The 23,728-nt window shown below is 56.3% G+C and overlaps 9 protein-coding genes across 9 annotated transcripts; 6 read left to right on the top strand and 3 right to left on the bottom strand.

Moving 5' to 3' along the window:
• Positions 1–765: 765 nt before the first annotated feature.
• BKCO1_32000110 (dephospho-kinase cab5) lies at positions 766–1,681 on the bottom strand (the record flags this gene model as incomplete). The annotated part of the gene is made up of 2 exons (XM_020274393.1): positions 766–1,276; positions 1,344–1,681. The coding sequence occupies 2 exons, from the start codon at positions 1,679–1,681 to the stop codon at positions 766–768; spliced, it is 849 nt and encodes a 282-aa protein (XP_020129495.1).
• Positions 1,682–2,562: 881 nt separating this feature from the next.
• BKCO1_32000109 (thiol methyltransferase protein) lies at positions 2,563–3,003 on the bottom strand (the record flags this gene model as incomplete). The annotated part of the gene is made up of 1 exon (XM_020274391.1): positions 2,563–3,003. The coding sequence occupies one exon, from the start codon at positions 3,001–3,003 to the stop codon at positions 2,563–2,565; it is 441 nt and encodes a 146-aa protein (XP_020129443.1).
• Positions 3,004–3,611: 608 nt separating this feature from the next.
• BKCO1_32000108 (chromatin associated protein kti12) lies at positions 3,612–4,676 on the top strand (the record flags this gene model as incomplete). The annotated part of the gene is made up of 4 exons (XM_020274390.1): positions 3,612–3,617; positions 3,675–4,010; positions 4,060–4,326; positions 4,389–4,676. The coding sequence occupies 4 exons, from the start codon at positions 3,612–3,614 to the stop codon at positions 4,674–4,676; spliced, it is 897 nt and encodes a 298-aa protein (XP_020129442.1).
• Positions 4,677–5,724: 1,048 nt separating this feature from the next.
• BKCO1_32000107 (enoyl-hydratase isomerase family protein) lies at positions 5,725–6,489 on the top strand (the record flags this gene model as incomplete). Its single annotated transcript, XM_020274389.1, has 1 exon — positions 5,725–6,489. One exon carries the CDS (start codon positions 5,725–5,727, stop codon positions 6,487–6,489), a length of 765 nt encoding a protein of 254 aa, XP_020129439.1.
• Positions 6,490–7,279: 790 nt separating this feature from the next.
• On the top strand, positions 7,280–9,409 carry BKCO1_32000106 (uncharacterized protein; the record flags this gene model as incomplete). The annotated part of the gene is made up of 1 exon (XM_020274388.1): positions 7,280–9,409. The coding sequence occupies one exon, from the start codon at positions 7,280–7,282 to the stop codon at positions 9,407–9,409; it is 2,130 nt and encodes a 709-aa protein (XP_020129438.1).
• A 527-nt stretch (positions 9,410–9,936) lies between these two features.
• On the top strand, positions 9,937–12,178 carry BKCO1_32000105 (phospholipase d nuclease; the record flags this gene model as incomplete). Its single annotated transcript, XM_020274387.1, has 8 exons — positions 9,937–10,701; positions 10,749–10,843; positions 10,896–10,955; positions 11,017–11,050; positions 11,099–11,453; positions 11,501–11,625; positions 11,687–11,797; positions 11,852–12,178. 8 exons carry the CDS (start codon positions 9,937–9,939, stop codon positions 12,176–12,178), a joined length of 1,872 nt encoding a protein of 623 aa, XP_020129441.1.
• A 552-nt stretch (positions 12,179–12,730) lies between these two features.
• BKCO1_32000104 (uncharacterized protein) lies at positions 12,731–14,811 on the top strand (the record flags this gene model as incomplete). The annotated part of the gene is made up of 3 exons (XM_020274386.1): positions 12,731–12,880; positions 13,108–13,457; positions 13,515–14,811. The coding sequence occupies 3 exons, from the start codon at positions 12,731–12,733 to the stop codon at positions 14,809–14,811; spliced, it is 1,797 nt and encodes a 598-aa protein (XP_020129440.1).
• A 2,188-nt stretch (positions 14,812–16,999) lies between these two features.
• Positions 17,000–17,874, top strand: BKCO1_32000103 (methyltransferase-like protein 7b; the record flags this gene model as incomplete). The annotated part of the gene is made up of 3 exons (XM_020274385.1): positions 17,000–17,168; positions 17,222–17,653; positions 17,705–17,874. The coding sequence occupies 3 exons, from the start codon at positions 17,000–17,002 to the stop codon at positions 17,872–17,874; spliced, it is 771 nt and encodes a 256-aa protein (XP_020129435.1).
• A 1,018-nt stretch (positions 17,875–18,892) lies between these two features.
• On the bottom strand, positions 18,893–21,762 carry BKCO1_32000102 (uncharacterized protein; the record flags this gene model as incomplete). The annotated part of the gene is made up of 3 exons (XM_020274384.1): positions 18,893–20,945; positions 20,995–21,646; positions 21,702–21,762. The coding sequence occupies 3 exons, from the start codon at positions 21,760–21,762 to the stop codon at positions 18,893–18,895; spliced, it is 2,766 nt and encodes a 921-aa protein (XP_020129434.1).
• Between the last annotated feature and the right edge of the window lie 1,966 nt (positions 21,763–23,728).

The raw sequence follows: 23,728 nt of genomic DNA, 5'->3' as shown, positions 1-23,728 counted from the left end.
CCTCTCCAGAACACATGGCGGGGTTCGTGGCTCTGGACGGAAAGTGCTCCAATTGGCGATCCAGCGCGGTAGGGGGTTGGGTTACTCAGGCAGCAGCACATGGTGCCCGTTTTGGCTCAGAGATATGATGCAGATAAAGTGAGGGGCGGGCGCACGTGCAGGGGAATCTTACTGTAGACATCTGCGGTCCCAACGCGGCTTGTGACTGACGCAGAATGTAATACACATGCAAGGCTTTTGGTTTTGTACTCACTGTAGTAGTGCGTCGCATTCCATTCTTCAATGTATAAATCGGTTTAGCTCGGGACACCTGGCTCCACTACTCTTTCCCGCGGGCCTAAGTCCCAGCCAACAGACGGCCATCCGTTTGGTAGGGTCGAAAAAGGCGGAAGAATATAGCGCCCTTCGCACATGCCAATCTCAGGACACTTCAAATCGCACAGTCCGAAGACTTTACAGTAGCAATCCTGCGCCGACGGGCAATGGATGGCTTCTTTACCGAACAGAACTACGAGTGGACATGTTAGTCAAATCTTGCATACAGCAAATTACCTGCAATGTTGCCCCGATTGTGGGGTGCTAAGAATGCTGCTGCCCGAATGCTGCCCAGGACTGATGCGTCGACAATGAATGTGCAATATAATGCATCAGCGCCCCATCAAGCAAGGCTGCGGCAGCAATCGACAGTAGTATCGTTGGGACAGTAGCGGCAGACGCATGAACGCCCGGTGGAGTGGGACAACAGAAGCGCAGCAGTGCCAGCAATCAAGCGTTGAGGCGCTCGTGCCGGTGACTGAGGAAGAAAACTTGGCCAGACTTACTATGCCACGAGTACTCCATCACGCGCCCGCTTATTGAGTCTTGCAAAGGCGTCTTCGCTAGCCACTCCCTCAATCGCACGTATTCCTCTCTCGGGATCTCACGAATCTTGTTTCTCGTGAGAGCAAACTGTGCGCAGCAGCTGACGCCGACCTCATGTGGGACCTCACGATCCTCGCCAAAAATCTCCTTAAACGCGTGGTAGTATGAATTCCCGGCATGCCCTTGTTGCTGGTTTTCGCGTGGATCTTTCTCGTAAGGCTTGATCTCGTTCGGGCAGCCCAGCTGCCATGCACAGCGCAGGTTGACGTAGCCTTCCTGCTCAAGATTGGGCACCTGGAAATTGCGCAGCACCATCAGGCCGTCATAGTCGGGATCGTCATTGTGCCATTGGTATCGCGTCGGGTGCAGAAAGAGCGCATAGTCGGGCAGATTCTCGTAGTTGTCGATGATGAAGCTGAGAAAGGCGTAAACAGGGTCAGCGAAGCCCCGCGATCGAGACCAGAGCAGGTCGCTGCACGTACGTGAGATAGACCATCGACTCCCTCCCCTTGTTGAACGGCACGCGCAACTGCGCCTTGGGGTTGTCTACGATGTAACGGTATTTGGTCCAGTCGGGGAAGTAGTCGTACAGCCAGGCCACGTCGTCCTTTTCCTGGCTGGCAACGACGAAAGCCCTCTCGCCCTCGCGGGTTGCGGGCGTTTGGGCATAGGTGCCCAGATCCTCCTCGTAGGTCAAGTCCTCCGTAACGTCATTGCTGGTGGCGCCCCGCTGGCGATTGACCAGATAGCCGACGATCAGGACGAGAATCAGGAGGTAGAGGACGAGGCGAATATTGGAGGTGCGGCGGCGGGGGCGCATCGTTGGGGTCGCGGGGTCATGGCCGGATGGAGTGCAGAGACAGCGGGTTGGCGTCTAGGGGAACATTGATGGGGTGTCGGGGAGCGCGTCGGGAGGCCGCGTGGCGGCGTGGTCCATCCCCTGATGTTCATCAAGGCGTTCACCAGAGGTCGAAACGTCCCTTTACCGCGGTTTTCTTGCCGACCCTGTGACCCCAATTGCGTGCGCTGCGCTGGCGAAAGATCTGCCCGGCCCCATCGCCCGCACGCCCGTGCCGATGACAATAAGAATCCAATGCAATGGCCATCATCTCGACGCGGTTGCACAAGCTTTGCGAAGCTCCCAGGCCCGGCATGCAAGGCACGAGAGCCGCGAGCGGCGAAGAACGCTAGCAAGTCCATATTTCCTGCCGGAATTGTGGGGTCCGAGGCACAACTTCACGGGGCCCTAGCCAGCTCCTGTGGAGACACGCAGAATAATGTAGTATTTTAGGCCAGGCGAACCTAGCCGGCGAGAACTAGCTGCGTCGCTCGTAAAGAGACAGCTTGAGTGGTATCCAACTAAACAATGCCCTTTCGTGTAAACCCTGACGCGCCAACGCCACCGAAACCGCGCGAGACCCGAGGGTGCGACCTAATGATGCGTATAGTCGTCTGCCCGTCTATGACTGGCCACCCTCCGCTTGCGGCGTGTAAACATGAGTAGCGTATGAAAAGGAAACAGGGAAAAAAAAAAAAAAGGAAAACGACGGGTGTGGGCGTCTATCCATGCACAAAACTGGTAATGCATGAAACAAGCCACGGCCACCAGGGACCCTCAGTCGCCCGTGGCGTATATCTCCGACAATACTCCTTGTCCGCGGAGGCAATTGCAGCGCTGCATCGAAGCATCTCACACCACATTCATGACAGCTCCACGCCCTCCATGTCCCGCATCAGCACCGCCATCTGTGCGCGTTTTGCCGCCTCTGCCACCAGGCTGTACTCGTTGAGGTACGCCGCCGTCTCCTGTGCTGTTCTGCCCGCGCCATCGCGGTTGGGCTGGTAATCCACGCTGGCCGTCCTGCTGACCTGCTGCGGGGCACGCTGCACTTGTGCCGCCTGGGCTGCCGCCATGTTTCCGGGTGGTAGCGAGCCGAAGAAGTTGCTCTGCGGGACGGGAGACGAAGGCGGCATCGGGACGCCGGCGTGCGACTGAGCCTGCTGAGAGGTAGCGCCGGAGACAGCAAAGACCGACGGGCTCGCGAGAGTGGAGAGGCTGCTGGAGCTTTGCGAGGCCGAACTGACCTGCGAGGCGAAGCCAGGGAAGGTGGGACGCTGTTGTCTATCGCCGGCGGGGTCCATTGCGAGAGGGGATGTGGGAGCTTCGAGGGCGGAGGAGCAGGCTCGGGGGTTGCAAGGCGAGGCCTGGAGGCTCTACTTTTCTTATAGCGTTATGCAGGGCCGGAGGACGCGGTCGGAGCAAGGCCGGGCTACTGAATCGGGAACGGAAGCGGAACCGCAAGCGAGATGTGCGAGGGTGGTGGCACGGTGGATGCAGGCGGTCTAGGGTCGAATGGCGCTTCGAGAATCTGGAGAAGGCCGGTGCCGAGGCTGTACAGTGACGCGGACGGGCTGTTGGTCTCTAGGAAGCATCGGACGATCGAGCAGCGGGTGAGCAGGCGCTTTATGGCAGCATGGGAGGCGCTTGGGCGAGGGCGATCTTGCCTCGCTGGTCGCACCACAATCGCCTGCGGCGCCGAGGCGCGCCCTGGAGATTCCTTCCCGGGCGGACCCCACATGGCACCAGAGCGCGCCTGTGGCCCGGCATCTGCCAAAGTGCAGCGGTGGTGCCAGCACCCTCGGCACAACAGCCCTATTTCCGCCGCCGCCGCCGCCCGCCGCAGCATCAGAAAGCCCGCGAGCCCGCGAGCCCGCTGCCCAAGCCAGCACGCCGCCGAACCCGCCCAGCGATGCCGGTGAGTGCTGCCCAGCTGCTGCCAGACGCAGTGCCGCTCACTCTGCCCAATGCCTAGCTCGTCCTGATCTCCGGATACCCGTCCGCTGGCAAGACCTACCGCGCCCGGCAGCTGCTCGACTTTTTCCGCGACAAGATTGCGCAGCTCGCTCCGACCGACGCCCGCATTGCGCGCCTGAAGGTCCACCACATCAACCATCAGACACTCGGCCTGCACCGCGATGTCTACCACTCGGCCCGCGCAGAGAAGGACGCCCGAGCTGCCGAGGCTTCGGCCGTCAAGCGCGTCCTGGGCCGGGACGACATTGTCATTGCCGATGGCATGAACTACATCAAAGGCTTCAGATACCAGCTCTACTGCGAGGCCAAGGCCATGCAGACCCCCAGCTGCGTTGTAAGCCCGCCCTCGCCCCCCGGTCTCACACCTGCTGATAGTCCTAGAGGTGCACGTAGGAACGCCCGTCGACAGATGCCGTGAGATCAACCAGCGGCTGCTCGCCGACACCAGCACCGATGGGGGCTACGTCGAGGAAGACTTTGAGAACCTGGTCTTCAGATATGAGGAGCCCAATGGCATGACGCGCTGGGACAGCCCTCTGTTCACCGTTGTGTACGATGACGAGACCCCGCCTTTCGATCAGATCTGGGACGCAATGGTGGGCAGTGACGGAAAGGCCAAAGTGGTTAGGCCAAACGCCGCCACCGTCCTGGTAGGCGCTCGCGTGACATCACATATTCATATATTGCAAGCATGCTGACACAAGCTGGCCAGAAACCTGCCACTGAGCAGAACTACCTCTACGAGCTCGACAAGACCACTTCTGACATCGTATCTCATATCGTGTCCTGGCAGAAGGATCATCCGGGCGAAGAGGGGGGTGAGGTCACAGTCCCGGATGCTGAAAACGCAGTAGCCCTCCCCGCATCCATTGTCTCGCTACCACAGCTCCAGCGCATCCGCCGACAGTTCATTTCGCTGAACCGTCAGCACAATCTATCGAAGAACCGCGTCCGGGATCTCTTCGTCGACTACCTCAACGACGCATTCCAAGCCGCATGAGGCTCGACTGTGCGACTCGCCATGGCTGCAGCTAACGACGGACGTCATGGCGGGGTTCTGACCGCGGGCCGACTTAGTATGCCGCGGTTTTCTAGAATACCGTGACATGAATAATGGAGCTTGCTGCACTGACGCAACCCAGGGAATCCTGAGCGCAAGCTTCGGGGACTGCCCGGCCCCATGTCGGCGACCCGGCTTTTGAAATCAACTTAGAGCTTTATACCCGGTGCTCCAGCTCTCTCCATCCATTGCTCCGCATCCCGCGGCGGCCAAGCGGATCAGCGCAGCCATGGTGGGGTCTGGACACGTAGAAACCAAGACCCCTCCTTAGGCCACCTGCCTGCGAGGCAAACGAGATGGTAGCTCCGGAGATCAGATGAGAGGTCAGCCCCAACCAAAGGCTGACTGGGACGCTCAATGGAGCATTTCCGCCCTTGAATCGCATCATCTGCCCCGGATGACGACAGATAGCAACCTGACTGGCAAAAAAGTAAATACCTACCTACTGCATACGGCACACACCCGTCACCCGATCTTGAATTAGCGCCTTGCCGTACTGTGATTATCGCGAATTGGTATCCGGCTATTTGGATGACATCAGGCTCCGTCGCAGCAAGGAACGCGTTCGACACGATCCCCAGATTTGCAATCTTCTGGTGTCGCAGACGACGTGGAGAGTGTCTCCAGCCGAAATGGCCCGAAGCAAGCCTCCCGCTGCGCTTTTTGCCTCGGCGATCCACTCGGATGTGGGGTCTCCACAGATCGGCACTGCGAACGAGCTCTCCGCCCACATAGATTTTGCCTCCGTGCCTCTGCAGTCCCTTGTGGAGCTCTGTCTCCACTGTAAACGCCGCACCGTTGCTCGCCAACCGAGTCAAACGAGCACGAGATTCAGTTGTACGCGCAAACACGCCTCGCCAGCTTTCACCGCAACGATATCCCCGGCTTGGAAGCCCCACGTTGCCACAGCCCCTCGGCATGTGAAAGGAGGAAAGTGCTGAAACATACCGCTCACCAATTCGATATCAACGCCGAGCAAGCGATCGTCATGTCCGATCTAGGCAACTACCGCGACCTCATAATAACATCCCACCCGGGCCCTTCCAATGTTTTCATCCTAACCCTGTCCCGCCCACCGGAGAATCGCTTGGATGCCTCCTTCGCCCAGGAAATTACACGCGCCCTCCGGGCTATCGAGTCCGCCATCCCATTGGATGCTCCAGGTGCTATCGTCACCCGTGGCGCCGATGCGAAGTTCTGGTCCACGAGGCTAGACCTCGAGGAAGTCGACCGGAACCCTACCGCCAACAATAACGGCTTCTATCCCCTCATTGCCACCCTTCTCGACCTTCGCGTTCCAACCATCGCTCTCTTAACCGGTCATACCTTCGGCGGCGCCTGCCCGCTTGCCCTCGCCCATGATTACCGCATCATGAATGCGGACCGCGGCTTCTGGTGCATGCCCCCAGTCGACCTAGGCCTTCACTTTGATGGAATCGGTGCGCTGTTGAAGGCTAAACTCGCCCCTCAAACTGCACGAAAGATGCTGTTGGAAGGGCACAGATGGACTGGCAAAGGGGCTTATGAGGAGGCGATCGTCGATGTGACTGCAGCTCCAGACCGGATGCTTGAGGAGGCAGTAAGGCTAGCGGAGAGGGTGGCGCCCAAGGCGAGGAAAGGCGTATACGCGCTACTACGAGCAGAGCTATGGGGAGATGCGGCAGACGCGTTCAGGCGGATCAGCTGGGTGCATGGAAGAGAGACGAGAGGGTTTCTGCCTACGGTAGGGAAGGGATGGAAGGCGAAAATGTGATTCGTGCCGAGTTGACTGAGTGACGATGTTCCATGCGCAAGACTCGATGTGCTTATCATACTAGCAGATTCTTTGGTTTCGGAATCACTTTCATTTTAAAGAAAAAAAAAATTAAAAAAAGGAGGAAGGAAAGAAAGGAAGAAAGAACAAAACGCCTGTTTCCACGTCCAATCAGTATGCGAATACTCTTTTGATACTCTATCGTCACAGCGAGTTGGAAAGACCTAGGTCCAGAGAAATACATTGGTATTGTTATCGTATGGATGGATGCATATGCACAGCATCAACATCTAGGTCGATCATTCGCTTCAGCTGCCAACTCCGGGGGGCTCAGGTTTCCTGCAACCCAATAACAAGACGACTTACTGAATCGTCAACACGCAAATACCCAAAGGACGGGTGACACCTGTACCATCAAGCGCGCTGCAACAGCTCGCTATCAGAGTTGGTTATGATCGGCTATATTCGCGAGATACCCCTGCAACACACCAGCAACCGCAGGCTCAGCTGCAACCTTAGGAGTCTCCAATGCTTCTATAAAGACATGGATTATCTAAAAATGGACCAGCTGCTTGGATCACATTCGATTTTGAGTGGGACAGTATGTGGGGCGGCGCTTGGTGTAAGCGCCTGTTGGCTGTGCCGCATTCGCATATCACACACACAACGCTTTTAAGCCTTCACCGAGGTATCATGTATCTCTCGTTGCTATCGGTTCCAGTTCAGTTGATTTTTCTTCCTTGCTTACATTCCGTCGTATCGTCGCCTTGTTCTCCGCCTGCAGGACTCAATGTCGTGGCTACAGAAATTACGCACTTTTTCCAATGGGCTCCGCTCCGAGAGCCCAGTACCCTCGATCGACCGATCCAATCCCCAAAAGAACAGGCGGAGGCTCAAGATTTTGACATCTGCCGATTCTGGGAAGCTGAGAGTTGCTGTGGTGGATGAGGAGTTTCTACGAAGCATGACTTCTGCGTGCTTTGATACGAAACTTTGTCCACAATGCGAAGCTCTCAAATTGGACGAGCGCATTGCAGAAGCCTTGCGATCGCCGAAAGATCTTTCCATATGGTCACAGTTCAGCACCCTCTTACCCACCATGGATGAATCGTGTGCTTTCTGCCAGTTCTACAGACAGATATCCAGTGGCTCAAGCGCAGCACCCAATGTCAGATGTTTTGAGGTCCAGTCTGTCAGAGAACATCATTTGTTGGTAATGAAGAGTTGGGATTTGTTCATCACGAAGCACGCCAAAACATCTGGGTTCAGCGATGTGCAAGTGTTGCGAGGAGAAAACAGTCTTGGGCTGAGATGTCCTGAAGCCTGGCCAATCAGCTCTGTTGGAGTCGATTATGAGGAGTTGCGCAGGAAGCTGGCTTTCTGTGATGGTCGGGGAGCGAAGTATATCCTGAAGGATACACCACCTCCAGCACATCCCATCTTCGTCATCAATTGCCACACTCGGAAAGTGGAGCCTCTGGTACCTGGGACAAAGTACGTGTGTCTCAGTTATGTGTGGGGCCCGCCGAAAGGCGAGAATCCCGACTTTGGAGATCTCCCGGACCCCACGGAAAGGACTGTCGAAGACGCAATTACAGTCACATCAAAACTACATTACCAATACCTTTGGGTGGACAAGTATTGCATTGACCAGAAGGACGAGAACATGAAAATGGCCCAGATCAACCAGATGGACTGCATATATGCACAGGCGGACCTGACAATTATTGCAGCGGCTGGCGACCATGCCGATTACGGTCTTCCCGGCGTCAGCACACAGCCCCGCTCACCTCGTCGGAGCTTCAAAATCGGCGATTACGTCCTGATGTCCTGCTGGGAGGAGTCGAGCTTGGCACACGGCCTGCGGCAATCGAAATGGATGGAGCGTGGTTGGACGTATCAGGAGGCGCTCCTTTCTCAGAGACGACTCTTTTTCACCGATTACTGCTACCTCCATGATTGCGGCAAATGCTACATCGAGGGCGACGAGTCGAAGAGATTCGAATCTTGGGTCAACTCGCCGACGCTCGTCAATCACGGACGAATGAAGTCCCAGAGCAAGTGGATGGGATACAACATATCCACCACGCTGCCAGATGCTTGTGCACGGATTGAAGAGTACTCCAAAAGAAACTTATCGTACCAGTCGGACAGTCTCAACGCTATAACCGGAGTCCTTCAGACACTCGAGCTTTCCGATCCGCCGATCCACCATTACTATGGAGTCCCAATGCTTCAGCCATCCGAGCGCGAGGCCGAGCCATCCACTAGCAACATGGACGGATTCGTGCAATCATTGCGATGGAGTCTCAACGCATCCGCGGACAAGAAGAGAAGGCCTGATTTCCCGAGCTGGTCATGGGTCGGTTGGCAGAGTCCTTGCTCCTACCTACAACAAAACCTGTCAGTGCTTGCACCGAGCACCGTCAAGGTCGAGATCGAACAAAGCTCCGGTGCCCGGATCGACTGGTCAGGGTTCGCAGAGAAGGGATACTTGAAGCAGGACCAACCGAGCCAGTCACACTGCATATGGATTGAGGCTTGGACCTTTCCGGTGGAGACGCTGGACACGCCGCCGTCTTTCCATGAGAACGTGCAACGTGCATGGCTCGTCCGCAACCATGATTTTGAGACTTCCCGGTTCAAGGGTCTTATTGAAATTTTTTACAGGAACTCGACGGAGGATATGAAGAGGTTGAAGGCAAAGTGTGAAGCTAGAAAGGTTGTCGCCGTCGTGCTTGGAGACATCAGCAAAGAGCTGCCAATGCGTTCCATCATTATCGTCGAGGAGCTCGACGGTGTTTACCAGCGTGTTGGGAATTTTGACGACAATGATTTCTCTTTGCTTTTCGATATTGGGCCAAGTTTCTGGGAGAGGGACATTGTCAAGTTGAGCAGGCGATGGATCAGACTTTCGTAGTCTTTTTTTTCTTTTCTTCTCTGGTAAGTATTTCCGGCGTGTAGGAAAGAGTCTGATATTTGTTTCCTTCTTAAATGAACCTCCCTGTCCTGACATATTTGTTCGTGGTCTACTCCTGTCAATTGGCGGTCAATCTTAAGGTGTGGTCAATAATTTCTCATGTTGTACGGAGAGAATTGTCACCAAGCAAGTTTTGCCGATGAACCGATGACGAATGACAGTCGTTTGACGTAAAGGCATTCTATTGGACTACTATGCGACATTGGCCTGTGACGCACTGTCCTGGTCTCAAATAGAAAAAATATGCGAAAACAGGCAATAGACGGGTGTGCGCGGATAGGAACGGAAGCCGCGGACATGGCCGTTGCATAAGAACGTCAATTCCCACGTGATGGCGCGTTGGCGCGTAGGTCCGGGGGTCCGGGTCTCGTCCTGCGTCATTATTCAGTCGCGACGTCTTGTCCACGACATTAGCTCTATCCCACCACCCGACACATACAACGAGTTCAGCCCACCCGCGCTCAAGCATGAGCTCGTCCGAAGATGAGGACCTTCAAAGAGCTATCGCGCTGTCTTTGGCGCACCTCGACGGCACTGCTGAGGACGCGGCAGTCTCGGCAGCTGACGCCGTGGACGACAACACGAGTGAAGCTCCACCCGCGCCCACAAGTGATCTAGCTGCCAACGAACCACAGCCCGCAAGCAACCGAGCCGTCAACGATAGCCTGAAGAACCTCGATCGCAAGCAACTTGAGGCAGAGCGCCTTGCCCGCCAAAAATCCCGCAAACACCAGAGCGCCGACTCTCCACTCTCCACCCAAGAGCGTGGAAGGCCTTCCAAGAAGGCTCGGACCAAGGCCAGTGTGCCTGCATCCCAAGAGTCTGGATTCATTGACTTGACCACCCCTCCTCGCTCGCGCAAGGAAGTGGCACCTTCTGAGGAGCTTCATGCCGATCAACTGCCGGCAGCGCGGTCTCAAGGCCAGGTACTCGGACAGATTCTACAAAATGAACTAGGCATTTCTATCCCACCCGAGACCCCAAACAGGCCAGTTTCAACCTCGTCCCGCCGAATCACTGAGCCACAATATCTGGATGGTGCGGTCAAGAGAACTTGGGCCCTAGGGTTACCTCGAGACAATGATATCAAGATTGAGGAGGTACTGCAGAAGGCAGACTTGAACCATTTGCTAGTCAGTTCGTTCAACTTCGATACGGAATGGTGGAGTACCAAGATCGACTCCCATGTTACCAAGCAGACTTGGATCCTTGGTTCTTCGAAAGACGATGTGGTGAGTCCGATCTTGATATGTTGGATGCCCTCTCTTACTCCATTTAGGCAGCAGAATGGACCATGGCTCCTCTTTTGTACCCCAACGTGTCTGTCAGTCTGGCTGACATGAAGGGTGCCAATGGCATTTACCATGCCAAATTGTGAGTCCCACCTGGAGGCAAGGATTTGAAGTCTATTACTGACTACATGCAGCCTCATCGGTGCGCATCCCAAGTATCTACGGATTGTGATTACATCAGCGAACCTTACCGAGTACGCCCCCAATGCTACACTTTTGGTACCGGATAGTAAAGGACTGACACGATGTTTCCAGGTGGGATTGGGGTGAAACGGGTCATATGGAGAATGTGAGAGGAACTAGTTCGCACGCTCAAACTGTGTACTGACAGGGACAGGCTGTGTTCCTCATCGATCTCCCGCGCCTTCCAGAGGGCCAGATTACATCCGAGGACGACTTCACGGCTTTTGGAAAGGAGCTTCGACACTACATAGAATCCGTCACACACCGCCGCAACCTCTGCAACAGCCTCCTCAAGTTCGACTGGTCCCGCACCAAGCACCTTGCGTTTGTGCATTCCTTGGGAGGTCCAAGAGTTGGCGAGGAAGCTCGACGCACCGGTCTTCCAGGGCTTTCTCGGGCAATACAGCAGCTCAATCTAGGCTCAACGACGCTTGAGCTTGACTATGCCACCTCTTCTCTGGGTGCATTGAGCAGGGGGTTCATGGAACAGCTTTTGACCGCTGCAAAAGGTGCGTATTCCAAAGCACAATTGGGATCCTCAACTAATTCTTCACAGGCAAAGAGGTCAAGGCCACCAAGGAGAAGTATGACCATGACGTACAGATGGGGGATCTTCTGAAGCGCTTCCGGGTGTATTTCCCCACATCCGACACTGTCGAAGCCAGCAAAAGCGGCACAGATGTATGTCAAGCCACTTTACGTGTGGGGACATAGCAAAGGCATGCAAGCTTACGTACTCTAGGGTGGCGGTACCATCACACTCGCGAAGAAGTGGTATGAGGCGGCGAGTTTTCCTAAAGCGGCCATGCACGATCACAAGTCGACGCGGAACGGTCTGTTGAGTCACAACAAGGTCAGTATGATGGAGTATGATTCATCATGGTGTATGTTGACAGTGGCGCTGCAGATGATTGTCGGCCGTGGACAGCGCTCGGAGGATGGAGAGGAGGCAACGGCGCATAAGAAAGTTGCTTGGGCATACATTGGGTCGGCAAACCTCACGGCTGCTGCATGGGGCCAGCTGTCAAACGACCGCGCAACCAAGACGCTCAAGGTTACGTGCCGCAACTACGAATGCGGCGTGCTCGTACCTGTCGATGCAGAGAAGCCGGACAAGAAAGCGGAGGATGAAGAGTTGCCGGGCTACGAAGTTTTCAGGGGAACGTTGGACATCCCCTTCGAGATACCCGGCGAGAAGTACGGTGACAAAACGCCGTGGTATTTTGCAGGCTAGGGTGCTCGGTTGGGCCAGGTGTTTCGGATGACTCGCGTTCCGGAAGTCAGGGTAGCAGGGCACATGCCGGGGAGGGGCTTGCACAAAAACATTGCGGATAGAGCCGGAATCATCAGCTGCGGCTGGTGGCTGACGGGCTGAAGGCTCTTGGATAGATGGCATGGAATATGCATAGCTTGGATGGGAAGACAGGCAAACAAGGCAGATGCATAACAATCAGCCCACAAGCATGCCTAAGACCATCGCGAGAGATGCGAAGTGACGTTTGCGGGAGGGCGTGCTTGGCTGCGGATCGCAGCTGGCCGGCGGGCGGGAGCGAGGCGTCCGGCTCATCTTGCACAATTCACGACATCGACCAGCTGGCCGCGCCCCGAAGCCAGCCAACACCAATGCCGCCGCCCGCATATTCAAACCCATGAGCTCCGCTCACCGTTCCACCCCGCCCGCTTCCGTCCCCAATCGTCCTCCAAGTCTTCGCCGACCAACCCCGAACCGCGCACCGCCTCGCTGACGACTGCGGGTGACGTCGCCGCGCTCGACCGCCCGCCCGCCATGGCTCCCCAGCCGCCGCGGACGCCGCTGGACAGCATCAATAAAGACGTTTTCGCCGGCCCGCCCATGCCGCTGCAGTACACGAGCCCCGTATCCGTGTACCAGCGCCAGAATCTCCCGCTCAACCTCATCGCCTTGATATTGTCATATGTGTGTTGGACGCCTTCCTCGTGCGCGCGCCCGCGCCAGCTCGCACCAGTTGAGCTCCAGATGGCCGGCACATCCGCTCAGCTCGCGCCGCCCGCTCTGCCGGAGCTCCGCTGAGCTGCCCGGAGCGCTGCGGCGTGCCTGTCGGGGCTCTACGCGTGCTTCCAGGCTGTGCGCGCCGCTGCTTTGCGACCTGCCTGGGGCCCATAGCTAACCCAAGCCGCTGCCAGATCGATGACATTACCGACCTCGCGCGCGTGACGCGCACCTCGCGCCTGCTCTACTACATGGCCCTGCCCCGCCTCTACGAGAAAGTCGTCTTGCGATCGTACAGCGAGCTGCGCTACATGGACAATGGCCGCCCGGAAGGATACGGAAGCGGGAGCCCCTTCGCCATGGGTCTCAATGGACTCGTCACCAAGAACATCGCCCAGTACGTGCGCAGCTGGCGCCTGGTCGGCGATTGGCGGGAGAGCGACCTCGACGACTTCTCCAGAGGGCGCGTGCCCGACAACTCGATGATGCTGAATATCGCCGTTCGCGCCGGCATGGATAGGATGCAGAGATTACAAGATTTTGCGTAGGTTTTACCCCGGGCGAGGTTGGTGGTTGGTTGCATGCTGACGGGTATCTGCAGCTGGGAGCTCAACACCAAACCGCTCCAGACGATATACCAGGGTCTGCAGGCGTGCGGCACCCTGCAATCCCTGACTCTGAAATTTCCGAGCACCCGCATTCCTCGTCCGACCGTCGTGATACCACCGCTCCCTAATCTCCGCGAGTTCAAGGCCCTTGAGATCGATCCTCTTTGTTACCCCGACGACATATCTGTTCTGCTTGCGCATTCAAAAAAGCTGGAAGCATTACATTTACATTTCAGTCCCCGGATGCGGGATGCGGGCGAGGAAAGCACCAATCTCAGCGCCTATTTCGGACGTTGCATAGCGAACAAGCAGCCTCTCAAGCTCAAGCGATACTCGATGATCAACATCTACACCCGCGCCACCAACATCGACCTGGATGCGCTGATTGATGTCGACACACTGGAAGAAATATCCTTCATCAACTGCAACACCCAAGACGCCATCACTGTCTTCATCGACGACACCTGGCGGTTATTCGAACCGCAAAAGATACCGAAGCACCTGAAGGTCATGCGCGGCGACGTGCTCGACGCCAAACAAGCGACCGTCATGGCGCAACTCCAAGGCCTCGAGTGCCTATACATCGTCAACGCCAGGCGGAAACCCGCGCGCACAACCCCCAACGGCGTCTCGCCCGCGTCCAACGGCAACAACAACGTCTTCGGCATACCGGACGGGGGCGCCGGCACGTCGCAATCGCCGTTCGGCACGACGGGCAACGGGCAGCCGGACACGCCGATGAGCCGGGAGAGCGCGACGATCGCGGGCGACTACCTGGCGGCCATCACGCGGCACCTGGGGCGGACGCTGCGGCACCTGCTGCTGAGCGACCAGTGGCTGCTGGGCGGCGACGTGCTGATGCAGCTGGGGCGGGCGTGCCCGCGGCTGGAGCAGCTGGGCGTGGCGCTCGAGGAGAAGAACCCGGACAACATGCGGCAGCTGCTGCGGCAGTTGCCGCGCCTGTGGGCGCTGCGCATCCTCATCCGCGCGACGACGCAGGAGCTCGAGCTCATGCAGAGCATCTCGGGCAACCTGCACGAGCAGGTCATCTCGTTCGAGCTGCGCCGCCGCGAGTGGGACCACCTCAAGTGGCTGGGCATCGGCGACATGGTGTTCCAGTGCGGCGGCGTGAGGGAGGTGCCGGGCGGTGCGGCGGCGAACACGCCCAAGAGCCCGATCGATCCGACGATGGGGGAGGAGCTGGGCGTCAGGAGGGTCGTGAAGAAGGTGGATAAGGAGGCGGTGAAGGATGTGGAGATTTGGAAGATGGACAGCTTGGATGTGATATAAAGTGGTGGTGGTCCTGGTGGTGGGGGCTTTCTTCTCTGATGATTTGATGACCGCGGCGGAAACAGGGGGAAGTGGATTGGTGCATACTCGGATGGGGTGATTGGAGTGGTTGGGCTGGGTAGAGTAGGAAGGAGGTTTGCGCATACCCCCTACATTTGGCGGTGTACTGGCGTTTTCTTTCCCTTTTTTTGATTGCAGTCCATGGATCTCAAAAGTTCAATCCTTCTTGTCGTCTTGGACCCCGCTGTTTTTTTCCTTTTCCTGTCATATCGCTTTTTTTATTGATTGATTTTCTCCCTTCATTTCTTGGAAGAGCACCGCATTTTTGGTTTGGCTTTGCATGTACATGGGAAACCAGAGATTGGACCGGCCCATTCTTGATTTTTTATGGTCGGCTTTTCTTTGAACATAATATGTAGATATACTTTCTGGGCTTCCTTCTCGGCCACGGCGGTAGCATGAGAAGAACCCTGTGCAAACGGCGCAAAATGAGACTCGACTCTTCATTTCTCTTTCATACTTCCATTTGCACTGCATTGGGGGCGTCGCGTGAGGAAGGCTTGGTCAGGTTAAGAACTGTCAAGCGGTTCAAGGCAGGGAAGGAAGTCGGAAGCTGAGTGAGTGTACTGTGTTGTGCCTTACCTAAACAAGAGTGAAGGTAAGGTGGTGTGGAGAAAGCGTTGTTGCCTGCAGGTTGCTATTCCGAATCAGTAAGGTAACACAAGGCCATCTTCGAGGGTGGCGAAGCGCATGCAGCCCCGTTCTAAATGGGGGGAATAATGCCGCGGCGTTTGTTTCACGGAGGCTCCAGGCAGAAACCTGCGCCGCATTCGTAGATAAGAATGACGTACCAATCTTTACTGATATCTTATTTCACATCCTTGTCAGCTCATGAATGTTTTGTATAGCCCTCGTCTCATCTCAGATGCGCCAAACATCCGCATTCTTAATGTCATGGACTTTATCCTCGTTGTGCTGCTCTTTGACACATTCGATCAACGCATAGACATTATTTGACCAACGGTCACGCACCAATGATTCACCACCCTTCAGTGGAGAAGCAAACGAGAGCTGGCGGAAGGTTATACTGGGCGAGTCTGTCGGACAAGTAACCACTCTATCTACTATTGCGATCCGGCTTGCTGGTTCAATACAAGCGGGAACAGCCGTTGCCATATTGGCTTCGGTTTCTCTTGAGCCTGCAAACAGAACTCGAGACGGCGTGCTCCTCGTGCATATTGCGAGCTACTCACTCATGCGCCACTGCAATACCGACCCGATCACATCTCTTTGGCCATTCTGGAAGAACCTCGAGTGGCAAAAAGGTACAAGTAGGTTTGAATCGGAACTTTGAGTTGACTACGAAAGTCAAAGCTATCCAGGCAGTGTGGTTTATATACATGTGGGAAAGTCCATACAATTTGGGGATCAGAGAGCGTGGTGCGATCAGTCGGCCTTGGCAACTGATCGAGTGGTGTTGACTGAGCGGGTGGCCCAACCGCGGTATCGTAACAGCCCCCAATGGTATGGCCTGTGAGATAAGCGCTGGCGTGGTTGATCCTTAGCTTGCTCACCCTGAGGAGGTTGCGCTGTGAATTGTCTTCCTCCATTAGTATTATCACTCTATCTCGAATGAGTGTACGTGACGGTAACGCCAAAGAAACTCTTTCAGGTGTTGCTGGATGAGAAGGAAGTGCCATAGTGGAGATGCGACTGCTCGGAATAATGAGGCTGACGTATTCCGACGCCCGAATCGCGTCACCCCGGCCAGGCGTTTAGACGTAGGGAACAGCTTTGGATGACAAACCAATTTGACTCTTCTAATTGCTGTCTAGAATTTCTTGGATTTGATCGATTAGATCTGAGGCTCCTACGCGGTAGGAGCTCCTCAATGATGTCGTGTTGATGTTTCTGATATCGGGTGGTGTTTCGTTTCGGGTATGGCTTGCTGTCGCTTACCTACCTAGCCGCTCCAACCTCTCTATAAATTCACCCAGCTTGCCCACTCACCTCCACTTTCATACACTTGGGGCGCTGTGTTTGGATTTCATACGAATCCTCGTTTACATCACATGAGCCACCACTGCCTTGCTATGCTTCCAGCTCATATTGAATGAAACGCCATGGCAACCAACGCCCGCCTCAACGCCATCATCCGACCGCTCCAGCTCATTTGGCTCTCCATCCAATGCAATTCTCCCTCCTCATCCTCATTCTCACCTATACCGGCATACTTATTTCCAAGATAGTGCACTACGATGCGTTCAAAAAAGCCCTCCGCAAAGACGGCCTCGCCTCACTTACACAAATCCAACGAATTCGAGATGTCGCCACAGCGAAACTCTTCATCACACACTGTACCACCCCTGTCTTCACCCCCAACTCCCCGCATACCAACCATCGTGCACAGCCGACGGCTTCATCGCCTTCGAAGACACCACTTGTGTGCCCTCCCTTGTCCTCGCCGCTCAAGGCAAAATCCTCGAGCTCGGCCCTGGACCAGGAAATCAGATCCAGCGCTACGACCCAGCCCTCGTAGACTTCATATACGCCGTTGACCCCAATCCCTACTACGGAGACCACATCGCCGCAAAGCTCAAGAGACTTGATCTCCAGGATAAGTACAAGCTCCTAGCGTGTGGCATTGAAGACAGCGACGTTTTGAGAAAGGAGGGGGTTGTAGAGGGGAGTATGGATACTGTACTGAGTATCCAGGTCTTGTGCTCGGTGAAGGATGTCAAGAGTGTGATGAGGGAGGTGTGGAAGTTGTTGAGGCCGGGATGCAGCTTTGTGTTTTGGGAGCACGAGAGGAATAAGGATGCTGCTATGGCTGTGGCCCAAAGTATGTGCGGGTTACTTTCGAAGCTGTACGAAGTTGCTGACATGAGAATAGCTTGTTTGAATCCTGCTTGGAGTGCGTTCGTCGGGTGCTCTATGAATCGGGAGATCAAGGCGGAAATCCTTGCTGCTGGGGAATGGGAGAACCCCGATGGTATTGAGGTGGCCGATGATCTAAATACCTGCTTGCCTAGGATCTGGGGCGTGCTCAAAAAGAAGGCTTGATTGGAGATCGGTCTGATTTCATGCAGCCGCCCACCGTCGCTGGAACCCCTCAATCAGCCGCTTCTCGAACCATTGCAGCAGCGCGCCCCCGACACCACCATCCGCCTGCACCTTGATCGAGCAGACTTTCTTCGCCAGCGTCCAGCCAAAGATGAGCGCCCACAACCGTTCGAGGAGGCTGAGGTTCATGGGTGCTTCTAAGAAAAGAATGCAGAAGATTTCCACCTGTTCTATTACTCTGAAATCTTCGATGACCAAGTCATCACTGCACCCTCACACGTATGAGGTGGCAAGTGACTTTCCTAAGCCTTTGAAACTCATATAGTTAACTCGAGAGCTTTTCGGACCCAGCCCCGAATCAAGAGAAGCCGAGCGTTGGGAAGAGAAGAGGGCAGCAGCGACGATGCCGGCGACGTTGAGGGGGAAGAAGATGTAATTTCCTGTGAGGAGGGTGTTCATCGAGACGTTAGTAGGTTAGGTTAAGGTTTTCCCCTTCCGGGCGGCGCTTGGCCTTAGCGTTCATGACGGAGGTGCATTTCGCGGGCTGTGGGGTCCCCGCACTCGAGCTTCCGTGGAGTGTTACCCGGGATTGTGACGAACGTGGCTCCTCGATTAGCACTCACCGGGCAATCATCTCCAGGGTTTTATACAACGTCCAACCGGCTTTCAAGCGGAACAGCATTTGCACTGACTGGCATATAAAATTGCAGCTACGTGGGCTGGAGGTGATATCGCAGCAGTGATGTTCTCGGTCGTCACCCAGTATGCTCACAATTTTGGCGAGGTATGTATTTCAAAAGACGCGTCATGGCATCTGGTTGATCTAAGGTAGCAATACTGAGTCTTCTACTGACCTTGAGGGAAAGAGGCGACAGTAACTCGCAACTGACCTCGAGCATGACAGCGAACTCAAACAGTGAGGAAACAATATCAAAGCCAATTAAGTCATCTCCTGAATGCGTTTCTCATTAAGCCCAGTCATTACATTACCCCGAAATCAAGACTCGCCCCGGCATGATCAAAGCAGAAGCACCCCGTACACCGCGCACATCACCAGCGCCACGCCCTCCATCAGCACTCCCCAGCTACTTCCAACCTTTCCGACAACCGCGGCAGCACTATCCGACTGGGTTGCCGAAGCAGCACCACCCGACGCCGTCCCCGTACCAGATACCGTCTCCTCACTCCCACCCCCACTCGTCCGACTCGCAGAGCTCTTCCCCGACGACGTCTTCGACCCCGTCTTGGACGCGCCCAGCCCGCTCAAAATCAACCCACCCAATCCAGTCGTCTCCGTCGCCACACCCGTCCCCGTCAACGCCACCGTCCTGCTCCCGCTCCCGCTCCCGCTCCCGCTCCCGCTCCCGCCAGCTCCCTCCACCACCACCGTCCCGCCCTCGGCATCCGTCGTCAACACCACCGTCGACCCGTCCACCACATTCGTCCCGGACGTCAACACCGTCCCATCAACAACATACCCAGACACCGTCCCTTCCCCGACCGTGACCACCTCCTGCCCCCCCGCCAACGTCGCCACCGCCGTCACAGAAGCAGCAGCAGCAGCACTCTCATCAGACCCCGTGGGAATCGCCACCGTGCTCCCACCACCAACAATCACACTCTCCCCCGCCGCATCCGTCGTCAACGTCACAACAACACCCGATGCCGTCCCCGTCCCCGTCGCGACGGTATTCCCGCCCGCCGACAGCGTCGTCGTCCGCCCCTCGCCATCAACCACAACCACCTGCCCCGCGCCATCCACCGACGCCGTGACCTGCCCGCCGCCGCCAGGCAGGACGATCGCCGTCTCGCTCGCCGACGCAGCAGCGGTCGGCAGCGCCGCCGTGCTCCCATCAGCAACGACGACCGTGCTGCCAGCCGCGTCGGTAGTCAGGACCACCGTCGCCGTGCTGCTGCTACCACCGCTGCCGCCATCGCCCCCGCCGACGACCACAGTGTTCGAACCAGGCTGCAGCGTCTGGCTACCGCCCACGACGACGACCTGCGACCCGGACGAGCCCTGCACGACGGAGGCCGTCGCGCCGTTGGGGAGCGTGACTGCGATGGGCGTCGGAGCAGTGGCGGCGGCGGCGGACGTCGGTTGCTGCACCGGCACGACGGCGAGGCCGCCGCCGCTGTTCGTCGCCGCCGTCTGCGCCGCCGCGTCCGAACCCCCAGTGGACGCCTGCACGGGCACGGGGACGACGACGGTGACGGAGCCGACGGTGGCGGTCTGGCCGGCGGGGATGGTCTGGGAGCCGATGACGAGGGCGGTGATGGACGACGTCGTTTGCCCTTGGCCACCACCTTGGGCGCTGCCGCCGGCGCCGCTCGCCGGGATGACGGCGGTCGCCGGGATGACGGTCGAGGCGATGGGGTGCGTCTGGCCGCCGATGACGACGGCGGGGGCGGACGTGGGCGAGCCGGCGGCGTCGGTGGTGGGGACGTTGACGGTCTCGAAGGTCGAGGGGGGTTGGCCGGTGGCCGGCTCTTGGGCGCTGGGCGTCGGCGATTGGCCGGCGGCGCCGCTGGCGTCGTTGGTCGCGGTCGCGGTCGGGTCACTAGGGCCGGCGGCCGGGGGGGACGCGGGGTTGGACTCGGGAGGGGGGGCGGCTGTGTCGATGGTTTCGGGGGGACTGGCTTCGTTGGTGGTGGGCTGTTGGGTTGCTGGAGGGAGGGCCGTGTTGGGGGGAGGACTGTCTTCGCTGGTGGTTTGTTGGATTCCTGAGGGGAGGGCCGTGTTGGGGGGAGGAGCCTCAGCCGTCGGTGAGGGGGAGGGTTGCTTGGTGGTCTCCTGTGCGGGGCGGCTGGTTTCGGCGGGTGGTTGTGTTGGCGAAGTGGTCTTTTCCGTCTTGGGGGAAGTGGTTGGCTTTGGTTCGGTGGTCGGTTTTGGTTCAGTTGTTGGAGAATCGTCGCTGTCGTCAAACGAAGTGGACGTCTCTGTAATGAACGAAGCGGTCATCAGAGCCTCGGCAGGGGCGGGATACTTCAGAGTGGTGCACGACAGGTATGCTCCGTCCGTCTCGATCGACTTCGGCCAGAGTATGGTATCGTTCTTGACCAGCGTGTAGCTATGGAACAGTCAGCGTCAGCATGCCAAAAGTGTCGCAGAGTCCTTACAGGAAGCCATAAGGGTCGCCAGAGTCCACCGAGGGTACGGTGCGCTGAAATGTGTCGCCGTATAGGACAGTGGCAAACACCGAAGTCACGTAGGAACTAGTCTGCGTCGCTGTAGGAACATACGAGTAGTCGAAGTCGGTAGAAATGGCGAGCGAACCGTTGTCGTAGGTTTCGGTTTTGTATTCAGTCCTCACTTTGGACTTAGATGACACGGTGATTGTCCTGGTGGTCGACACTTTACCAGTTACAGTCGAGCATACAGACTCGCTTTTCTCGTCCAAAGTAGGCAGTGTCCCTGACCAGTAGTATCCTGAATCCCAGCTCAGGTATGGGGTGGGATAGGCAAGGGTTGTGGACAGGGTCCCGAAGGTCGTCACTGTTGCCTGCGTCCCTGCAGCATCTGTCGGCGGCAATGTGTAACCCTCGGGGAGGTCTGCGTACACAATCCTTGTCGAAGTTGTGTTTGTCTTCCTGTTGATGATGATGTATTTGGTCGCCGCCGTCAGTGTTGTTGAGACGTATAGCTTGCTCCAGTACCAATCTTCACAGAACGGTATCTGGAGCAAGCACTCGGCAGAGCAGCTTCCATTTCCTCCAGGACTTGTAGGGCTGGGTGTGATTTGTGGGGTTGCTGTGGCGTTCAGATAATATGCTGGTACCATCTCAAATCAGCCTACGTTGGCAGTGAGTAGTTGTTGTGGGCTTACCGGAAGTGCTAGCTGCAGATGCTAGGCACGGGAGAGCAGACAGTAACAATAACGGCAACATGACGGCGAGGGTCGAAATCCGGTCAAAACTGCGCGGGAACGACTGTTCAAGATGGCACGACGACTGAGTGAGCGACAGTCAGAAGAAGGACGATGCGTTTCCTTGATGTATATGTCAGTCGTGGCGTAGAATTAGGCTCCAGTTGCAAGCGTAACGTCCGCAAGGGCCGGTTGAAGAACGCAGCTCGCTTGCATCGACGAAGACTAGAAGGAGGGGTTTATTGATTGCTACATTATTTTACCCGCATTTCCTGGAAAACATCAGGCACCCAACGCGACAGCTGGGATCGACAACGAATCGATCGGGGTCCAGAGTCGTACCTGGTAGAAGGGCCGGTGTCGATTGGTGGAGCTAGCACCGGTTTCCGTATCAGCCGCCGAAGCTGAAAGTCCGTAAGCACAGTCCTTACCGTTAGCAGTTAGTCTTCACGAATGAGCTGCGCCAAGTGTGCAACGCATTTGCTTGGTGTGGGGTCCAAAAAACTCAGCAGTGCCGGATTCTCCGCGTTGGACAGCAATTCAATCAGAGAGTTGAAGCTTGCATCTCACATCTTGATTATGAGGGACGGCCAGGCGAGAAATGCAGCCGCGTGAAACGATGAAAGAGAGCATCAGCCGCCTTCACACATGGCTCGACCTTACCGCAAACTCACCGAGACACACTCCAGAGCTCCCATGTTCCTGGAGTCAATATCCCCGTTACTCCAATCAGAGAGCGGGTTGCATGCGTGGCCCCATTCCTATACTGCACACGCCAATTTGTGATGCTGAATCCTTCCGTAAAGATGCCGCTACTTTGCCTTCGGGGTGTCACCGTGGCATGTACCAGGATGATGCAGGTAGTGTGAAGCAGCCCAAAGACCAATCGCCAAACAGGCACTGTTGGTTCGAGGTACCGTGTGCAACCACGTCATGCGACGGGAACGTCACACGTCTCACTCTTCCTGAGGCAAGGGAATTCCAGAGACCGCAGCCGTGGAAGCCGAGATGATCATGCTGACCAGGTCAGTCTTGTTCCGAAGACTTTGTTGGCCACGGAGACTGCAATGGAAATTTTCTAACGGGTCTTTGAGTCGGGGATCCGTCAGGTCTACTAAAATCCATTGGTGTGAGCTCTCCCCGTTTGGTGCCCTACAGACGCTACCCGGCGAATCTGGCACTGAGTTAAAAGTTGAGCCGACAACGCCTTGATTCCAGCTATCCGTGAGTCTTCTCCACATGCTTGGTTCGTTCTCGTTTCTCACCGGGTTGTTGATGAATATACTAACAAAAAAAGAGCCGGCTCTTAGCAGCTGTCCAACAGGAACTATGTTGCCATTTGTGTCTCCGTCGGACGGAGGCTCTTCCTTCTTCCCACCTTCTCCGAAGCATAACAAAGATTTCCATCAGAGCACTCACAGCTTAACCCAACACTCCACCAACGTGTAGTTACCATGGCAGTTCCGTCCTATCGAATTGGAGAAAGCGGCCATTCGGGCTGTTACGCTTAGCATTGTCGATCTGTTCACCAAACTCAGACCAAACCCCTGTCCCCAGAAGACATGTTTGTCGATGGAGGATGGATTGGCGGTTGCCCTCGGTTGGGATGAGAGAAAGGGAGTCTAAATCTACGCGGGTGAGAGCATGGTACGTCTTATGTGAGATCTACTGCACAATGCATCACGCGGGCTCCGGGCCCCCCGACCTGAATCACGGTACATACAAATAAGTGGGCGTCTTACGGGGAAATCTTTGCTTTTGCGAAGGTTTCCAAGAATTTCGACGCTTGTAGATGCATGGAATCCAACCATTGCCGACATACGTGCCCATCTGCATGCAAAATTATTGGCGTTTACGACATCAGGCTCACCTGCCATTGAGGCTGTTGCGGTAGTAGTAAAAATCGAAAACCTTGATCCCACAGTCCAGCATGTCTTATCTGTTCGATGGTGCGAAGTTTAAGACCAACACAACCGGTTGTGTAAGAG

The sequence above is a fragment of the Diplodia corticola genome, assembly GCF_001883845.1.
Source record: "Diplodia corticola strain CBS 112549 chromosome Unknown scaffold32, whole genome shotgun sequence".
Classification (NCBI taxonomy): Eukaryota; Fungi; Ascomycota; class Dothideomycetes; order Botryosphaeriales; family Botryosphaeriaceae; genus Diplodia; species Diplodia corticola.
The sequence above is the reverse complement of the archived record's forward strand: the minus strand, read 5'-3'. Positions and strand labels throughout refer to the sequence as shown.